Source organism: Vigna radiata, chromosome 1, assembly GCF_000741045.1.
Source record: "Vigna radiata var. radiata cultivar VC1973A chromosome 1, Vradiata_ver6, whole genome shotgun sequence".
NCBI lineage: Eukaryota > Viridiplantae > Streptophyta > Magnoliopsida > Fabales > Fabaceae > Vigna > Vigna radiata.
The window spans coordinates 27,150,747-27,159,872 of record NC_028351.1 but is presented as its reverse complement, the minus strand read 5'-3'; the positions used below and the strand labels follow the sequence as shown (position 1 = coordinate 27,159,872).

The 9,126-nt window shown below is 31.6% G+C and overlaps 1 protein-coding gene across 2 annotated transcripts in view; it reads right to left on the bottom strand.

Annotated features, from left to right (window-relative positions):
- Positions 1-8,259, bottom strand: part of LOC106764893 — a 17,787-nt gene extending 9,528 nt beyond the window's left edge. For both annotated transcript variants that reach the window (XM_014649333.2, XM_022786892.1), the window contains exons 1-11: positions 7,869-8,259; positions 7,706-7,771; positions 6,851-6,916; positions 6,676-6,751; positions 6,482-6,559; positions 5,838-5,935; positions 5,674-5,747; positions 4,187-4,274; positions 1,986-2,143; positions 1,744-1,786; positions 571-636 (exon numbers count right to left, since the gene is read on the bottom strand). In XM_014649333.2, the coding sequence (XP_014504819.1) occupies positions 571-636; positions 1,744-1,786; positions 1,986-2,143; positions 4,187-4,274; positions 5,674-5,747; positions 5,838-5,935; positions 6,482-6,559; positions 6,676-6,751; positions 6,851-6,916; positions 7,706-7,771; positions 7,869-7,967 (912 nt within the window). In that variant the 5' untranslated portion in view covers positions 7,968-8,259. The remainder of the gene's footprint in view (positions 1-570; positions 637-1,743; positions 1,787-1,985; positions 2,144-4,186; positions 4,275-5,673; positions 5,748-5,837; positions 5,936-6,481; positions 6,560-6,675; positions 6,752-6,850; positions 6,917-7,705; positions 7,772-7,868) is intronic.
- Between the last annotated feature and the right edge of the window lie 867 nt (positions 8,260-9,126).

Genomic DNA, 9,126 nt, shown 5'->3' with positions numbered 1-9,126 from the left:
TATATATATATATATATATATATATATATATATATATATATATATATATATATATANNCACNCACACACACTAAGTTAACAAACAAAAAAGTGCTACTGCTAAATAAATAATTCTTAAACATTTGTATCCAAATGCAAAATTACATTTGTTCACCTCTAAAATATTTTGGAAAAAATGCTTTGAACATAAGTTAATCTAAACAAGCCCGACATATTTCAAAGTACAAGACAAAAATGTATGGAGACCAAGTCGAACATTGGTGGACAGCATGATTATTGGATAAATTTCTGCTAAATTCCCATGGCTAAGAGTTCATACAGAAGTCATTGCCTTGTCGATTATAACCTTCAAAGTTGACCTTGGTAGAATAAAACCAAATTTATACTTTGATATACAGGTCTTCATCCTCAATCTACTGTCAATTAGTCTTTTCAATAATTTTCTGACACAGCTAATTAGGTTGATCCCTCTATAGTTTAAACATCCTCCACACACCTTTGATTTTCTCATGCCTTATATTTTGGTTGACAACAGTAGTTATACATTTATTAAAAAATGAGAAAACTTACCTCATAATCAACCCCTTGAATATAGATGCAGTCCGGGTCTATTGTTGAGAAAGCCAGCCCTGTTATCTGCAGTGTCAATGAAATCAATTACAGTCATCTGGGGCAGCAATAACCAACAACTAAAACAGTAATAACAACATCAACAGTAACCTTATCCCACTAAGTGAAATGAACTATATGGATCACACAAAGCCACTGAGTAAGTTAAAAACCAAATTCTGAAGGATATCATCATCCACCGTGAAACCAAAAAAGTTATTTTATATAGAAGAATATTGACATCAATGAGTGTGAAGCTGCTCTGACGGGAAAGGCTAGTAATAGAAGCATATATTGATTAACGAGATATTTTTGTTATGATTTCCTATTTTTGCAACCTTTTGCAATTAAGAACAAAATTGTAACCTGTGTTTTTCTATGTTTCTTCTGTTCAAAGATTTAATTAAGAAACAGTGAAAACATGATTTCTGTTGTTTGCCCTGTCCTATGTAAATTTGTACAAGAAATAAGATGGATACAAGAATCATTTTTTTAAATATTTGTAAATATAGAAAATGAAAGTAAAAAAATACATTTAAGCCTAATAGACTAGATATTCCATTTCCTTTTGAGTAACTTGAAGAAAATCTAGAGCTTAAATGACGTGAAAATAAGAAATTAGAAATTGGCATAAGATAACAAGCTATTTAAATTAGTCTTAACTTGAAATTGACTTCCCTATGTCAGAAAACAAATTTAAGTTCATATTATTGAATTCGAGAAAAAAAAAGAAAAAAAGCATAATTTGAAGTAAACCATGGGTTTCAACCACACAGGAAACTCGGTAAAAGCAAAACAAATAAATAAGGGCGTAATGTGTATCCAAGGAAGCTAGATGTAAAGAGCGTAATAATGCATGAGTCCAATACACAAAGAATGAATGAATTCAAAGGTGCATCATTCCATACATTATCTGACTTCCCCTTGTTATATCTGAAATTAAGATGATAATGTTGTTTAGAAAAAATAAATAAACCCACAAATTAAAGAATTAGATTAGTTTAGCAAATCAATTATTTAAAAACTTCAAAACAATACGTAATTGCCATATTACAATTTCTTTAAGAAACATTCTTTTAAACTGGTAAACAATTTTTTTCTGAGAGATCAAGCACAAAAATTGTTAAAACTAACCTCGTATTTTGAACAGTGCACCCATCTAGACAATGCCGACCATCTATATCAAAATGCATTCATGTTAAAGATTAATTAGGGCGAATTAAAAGTAAAAATAAAAATAGAAAGGAAGCAGTTCTCATGGCTCCTATTGAATCTATACAAAATTTACATGGGTTAAATGATACTGACATTCACAGACTAAAATGACAAGCCAATTTTTTATATGATTTTTCCTGAAACCAAAAACAGCTGCTAACCTGCGAGGATCATAGATAGTCACAGTACGATCAGCTCCTCCCACAGCAACATTACCATTGGAAGAAATAGAAACAGCATAAAAGATATCACCAGGGATGCCACAAACTCGATGTACACAACCACCATTTTCTTTCATTCTCAAGTCCCATATTGATAGCTGAAATTATATTAACAAGTGTATATAAATATGAACAAATACGAAGCATAAGGCAGAACTTATTATAAACCACGAAACAGAAACATAGACACATGTGAAAACAGATATACAAAAAAACAATAGTAGCCCACCTAGTGGGATAAAGGAGGGTAGACACATGCAGTACTACTCCCACAAAGTGACAACCTTACCATTGTTGCAGGTCTTACTTCGCTCTTAAAAATCAATACACTGCATTCTAAAAATTTCAAAAACAGAAATGCATGTGCATGTAATGTGCTAGAATAAAATTAAAAAGGTTGAGTGAAATGAAATTGATACATGACTAAAGCATCCATGTCTTATCTTAGAATTTGGATTTGAGTCCAACTCCAACGCCACAAAATTGACTTGTAAAATAAGAATTTCACTCTACTTATATATGTCATTTAGCCATATCACCAATCAATGTGAAACTAAACATCATGCTTGAGATTTCAATTTAGGCAACTTACAAAGAAACTGCAAATTAAGCAGGCAATTAGTGACACAATTAAGGCAGCTTTCCAACGTCATTTTTGTAATCAAAAACACAATCTATAGAATATTACTTCTTGCCACAGAAATAGAAAACAACTTATATATAGCTTGACAACCAAAAGTTATTATTAAAACAACTATATCTATCAAGTTAGTCAGTCGTTGTTAGGGTGGTTAAATTGTTTGTTCTCATTGCACTTTTGCAACTGTTGAACAAATAAATCTAGAAAAGAAACCAAATTTAAATGCCATTATTATGTTTTTATGTCCAACTATTTGATAACATTATACAAAAGGTTAAGCTGCAACATATGTTGTGCTACTTGCACTCCTTGTGACAGGAGGAGAACTCAGATGGGTCAATCAATATGGCAAGGAATAACAATCCTGTCATTGTCATGTAAGGTTGAGTCAAGATGCTTCTTCTCCTCCTGTGAGGCATTCTTGGGAAGGAAGTAGCGTGACTTTTAATTTGAAATGGAATTTTGGATGGAATACAATATTTTGAAATGATGTTCCCTTTTTCTCAACCATATTTCTCAATCCCAAGGATAAATAGCACATGGTCATCTTTCATCCAATGCTTACATTTCTTGCATCGAAAAGGCATAGATGTGTCATTGGAGTCACCAAATAACATGACATTATTTGACCCTATTTTTTTTTATGTTGAGTGATTTGTGTAGTTTGATACCTCAATTTGATTAGCTCAATGTCTTTGAATTATCTCTTCATAATTGACTTGGTAGGAAAAGGGAAAAACCTAAACAACAAGGCTAGAATTTGAGCAACAAAAATAATGTTCGCTGAATATCATTGCATAACATCTCCCTCAAACTGATGTGATTATTGAATTCAATTCAAGAAGATTAACTAGAAATAGAGATGAAGATATAGGGGAGGGTGTTCTCAAGAGTTTAGAGATAAAAGATAATAGCTTTTCATGTAACAAACCTTTCTTTGGATGTTTGGATGGCTTAGTTGGACTTCTTTCCTGTTCAGATAGAGGGTTGGGGAAAGGAAGTGTTTTATCACTCCTTCCCATGCCAAGCTTCTCTATAAAAGGAGAATATTTGTGAACTTTTGCCACAACTTTGTTCATAACAAATCTTGAGTGATTTTTGTGAAGAGCAAGTCTTTTTCTTTCTTAGAGTTTTTATATTGAGTAGAGACTCAAGTGGCCATCCTCCTTCCTTTGCTTGTCTCATGGTGAGAGGGTGCATAGGTCTGATTCAAAGTTCAATGATGAAGCTTCTAATTGCACCTATTCTTTCTAGAAAGTGCTAATTTATCCCTGGATGAACCACAGTTAGAAGCCATATTTTTCAATAATAAGTCATGTCCCCATGTCACATGATTTTTAATTTAGATGTCACCCGGATCCATATCTTAGTTTGTGCTTCATGGGCCATGCAAAACATGTGTCTAGTCTAATGTGTAAACATTACACCAAAATTGAGTGTCCATGCTATACAATTTGCAACAAATAAAAACATCGAAGAAACCATTAGTCAACAAATTTACCTGGCTTCCTTCCGTAATAGCTAATGTAGAACTTTGATCTCCTTTAACTACATTTTGCAAGAAGTTTAATGATGTAGGGTACCAAAGCCTGAAAGGACAAATTAATTATGGGGAAATTCTCAAAAAGAAATATAAACAAATAAAAACATTTGTCAACAATATTCCTTTTGTTTTTGGGACATATTTGTCAAAATCATGGTTGCCATCTTGAAATAGATAACCATTTTGTTTGAGAGAATTCCAAAAACGTGAAGGAGCATTCAAAATGGTTATAGTGATTAGAGTGTCCTTGGAAAGAATTAGACATAGGAAATAGTTCAACCTTTTGTCATTATTATTCCTGCTAAATCTAAAATGCACTTAGACCAGAAACATTCAATGTGTACCTCTCCCTTTTAGTGATAATGTAGAGGTTTTTTTTTTATAGCCATAAAGATAGTTATTCTCCACTTCATTACTTGGGAGTAATGGGGTAGTGACACTGTTATTAAGGTTTCTTTTTCTAAGTGGACTCCAAGTCCAATATCTAAACCCAAATATTATCAACTTCTACTCGTCTAAAGACAGAGAGCTGTTAACCACAACAGACCAATTATGTTTAGAGAAAATTACACTAACATCTAAATTTTGTCAAATTTCTCCTAACACCCCTCTTTTGTCAACCTCCTAACTCCCATTAATGATTTGAAGGACATTATATTGACATCTTTTATTCATTACACTAACCTCTATTTAAAAAGTATTATATCATATACCACTATAAGGAAGATTGATGTTGAAAATTCCCCATCGACTAGAGATAAGGCCAATTTGTAGTATATAAGTAGGTGCAAACCTCATCTTATAAGCCTGTTTTGTGAGGTTGAGTTATTCTTAAAGTTTACTTTTTAACATGGTATCAGAACCATTGTTAAAGCCTATCTTAGTGAGATTTGTTGTTTGTTGGACATATTGTTCCACCTACTATCGGACCACCCATTAATGTATAATCTCATGTTTGAGATATATATACTTTGACATGAGAGAAGTGTTGGAAGTCTCACATCGACTAGAAATAATGCTAATTTATAGCATATAAGTGGGTACAAACCTCACCTTATAAGCCGATTTTACAGGATTGAATTAGGCTTAAAGTCTACTTCTTAACAATTACACTAACCTTTATTTTAAAAATATTATATCATATACCAATATAAGGAAGATTGATGTAGGTGTTAAGTGTAATTTACTCCTGTTCTCAATGTAAAATAATTTATTATTTAAAACATCTTTATAAAAAGGATAATGAATACAAGAACTCAATCAATCCACCCAACTATTCACTAAATCTTTTCCCTGACCCTTCTCGAGTAGGTATCAAATTCTTTTGAGGTGCATGTCATCAACATTACATCAACCACATGGAAAGAATTAGAATATGAATGAATGGTGGAAAGTAAACGTTTCCAAAGAATTGAACTTGAAAACAGAAAATAAAAACCACTTACGGTTGTAATGTGCGAATGTGCATGTCTTGATCATAAATATCAACGGTTTTGCAAAAGCTACGGGCAACAGCTGTCTGGATAAAGTAAAAACTGAATAAGGTACTTTAAGGTTTTTCCAAAAGCAATTGTGTAAATGGAACCACCATCAATTGCACAGTGCCTACCATAGACCATTGATTTGGGCAAAAGCAGAGCCCTGACCAACTGCCTTCCCCAATACCATTGTCATGAGGCAATGCAGAATATGTTAGCTTATCAACATCTGCAGATATGTTCAACAAAATCTAAGACCATGATTCAGTGATAACTTAAAAGCTGGATAAAATTAAAATATGGGAGAAGGAAAATGCAGACAGCAAAAGTTAATTTGAAAAAGCAGGTTGATTCTATCAACATTGTCTTGGACATTAGGCAAGTAAATGGCTAGGGTGATTTATTCACAAACTTAATTGGTCATTCCCCTTGGTATCAGACTATCTGAAGAATGAACATATAATATGTTAATATGGAAACCCAGGCTTCTTATTTTAGTTATCAGAAAACTATCTCCCATCAATATGTTAACTTTAAGTCTATGCTTACCTTGAAGGTATGCAATGGTTCTCGTGTCAAATTTTTTAGAGGACTCTTGGGTGGGAGATTCCACCTTTGAGTTGGCTATCCAATGTCTTTAAATGAGTGACTATATTTTTCTAGAAGAACATCATAATCAAATGCCAGTAGGTCTACTTCAAAATAAATCAAGTTAAATTTAATTATCTACACAGGGAAAGCCAGAATGGTTAACATAAAAGAAAAGAAAAAATACCTTCACCAGATGCATCTAGTTTAGACACAATGAGATGACCATATGAATCCACACTTCCCAACATTACATCACCACAGCCTAAAATCATAGCAGGTTAAAATATAGAACTGTTATATCCATGCAAGTTTTGATGACAGACACAGTGCAGCAAAACAAAATATTAAAGAAACGCTCATAATGGAAAAGTCACTTACTCTCCACCTCAGCAAGAGCAATACTCTGAATTTCTGAACGATGAGGGCATCGGTTGAGTAATGAAGAGGCAATAATCTGTAAGAGACAACAATATGCATACTTATTAAATTAGTAAATAAGTAAACATTCGCAAAGATCATGGAAGTAGGATTTTCTTTACAAGCCTATATATACCTCAGTGTGTTCAGGTATCAACAGGCTATCTTTTCCTTCATTGACTGAAGACTCTCCCAAAGCAATCTACAGAGTAATATATAAACCATAGTTAAGCAAAACAATATCCAAAATAATTCAGCAAAGTGATACTTTGTGATTTAGCACAACAAAGTTTACTTAAGTATGTTTGGATGAATTTGTCGATAAACATTTACAGGTAAAAAAATAATAACAAGGTAAAACAAATTGAATTCGTCTCTCATAAGTTAAAATTTATTTATGCATAAGTTCTAATCAGTTTTTAAAGAAGCTAAATGAGATAGCTTCTATATATTGGCTCATTCATAATACAATATTTATTTTCTGAGACTAGATAATCATACTCGTGTCAAGTAAGATCACATCCGTGTAAAAATTCTTCATTGTAGTATTTAACACATCTGTGCACATAGGACTCGAACTCGAGATTACTGATTAAGCTAGAACACTCATGTACTCCAATGAATCATAGGCTAATTTCAACTTATGCGAGAAACTTATCCAATTTTACTTTCTTACTTTCTTTTCTGTTAAGTGCTTATTGAGAAATTCATCCAATCATGCCCTATCTAACAAACACAATGAATTTTACTAGAACAACAAACCCCCATCCCAAGTCTCTATACCATCCAAACCAAATAACTCAATTAGATGCATTTTCAAATTTTATTTTTCTTCTATCGATGGTTTCCTTTCCAGTATCGTTTCACCACTTCAAAAACCACATCACATCAAGAAAGGGGCTTGTAACAACCAAAGTCTACAACTGAAGGAAAAAAATAAAACTACTAAAATTCCACATTTCGGGTAGAGAAAATGAAGAAGGGTGCATACGTGGAGCTTATAAATGTGGGGACCAGAAGCTATGTAGACAACACAAGAACGTCGATCCTCGCTAACCTGAGAGGTCATCAGAAACAAAAAGAGGTTACAGTGATTGCAAAAGGGATAAGACAAAAAGGAAGATGAGAGAAATGGTAATGGTAATGGTACTCACACGAAGTGCAAGGCGAGTGCACTGGATGCTTCCAGGAGAAGGGTCGTCAATCAGAGTGGAAGGAACCACTGCTTTCTTCAAACACTTAGCCTCCAACATGTCTCTCTCTCCCTCTCTCGAAGTTTGCTTTCGAAGGTGTTGACGCTCTGCGTGTGTTTGTGCTAAGGTTCTGAGTTAGCCAACACGAGAAACTTGGTTTGTTTTGGATGGTGAATCGGAAGAGCTATGTGCTGGATTCTGTATCAGAGTGTTCGAAGTTCATTCCTGCTGCAACCTTTTAAATTCGGCTATTTATTCATACGAGTGTGAACAAATATTCCATCCAAAAAAGCGAAGTGAACCAATAAAACTGGAACCATTTTGGGGAAGAAAAAACCGAACTGGAATGTTTCTGTAAATCAAATTGTTTTATGAAATGCTCATGAGTTTATACTCGTAATTTTTATTATATTATTTTATTTTAATATATTAAAATTCAATACTTAGCACTAAAGACCTCATATTACAATAAATAAATATAATATATATATATATATATATATATATAAATACAAACTTCATATTTTTAAGTTAAATTTAATCAGGAAAAAAAATATTCATATTTGTGGTAAAATTTGTTATGAATAGGAAATTTATTTATTATATTATATCTATATTATATTATAAAAATATTATATAAAGAGTATTTTTTATTTTGATCTACATAATTTTTTTTTCAAGTTTATACTTTACTAAGTAATCGCTTATCAAATTTATTTTTAAGTGATTTTTTTTTCAATTTAACCGTTTATTTTAATTCAAATTTTTTAAGATTTAATTATTTTTTAACTAAAATAATTACTTATAATAAAATATTACATATAAAACTAATAAAACATATTTACATTTGTTTTTATAATTTTATTTTATTTTGTTGTCATAAAAAAAATAAACACACATGTCCATGTGTTTTCATTAATATTTTTAATAAATATTTGTAACATTCAGTATAAAATTACTAAATAAAATATTATAATAATCGATAAATTTAAAAAAATAGATAGACTTGATATATGATGAATTAATACAATTATAAAAGAAAATAACTACGATATATATATATATATATATATATATATATATATATATATATATATACACTAATTATAGATAACATGATATTTTCGAAAAAAAAAAAACAAACTCCCATACAAAATAACTATTAGGAGCATAAGAATTCATCGGCATTTCTTCCTTTTAACTCTGGTCTACTTACAGT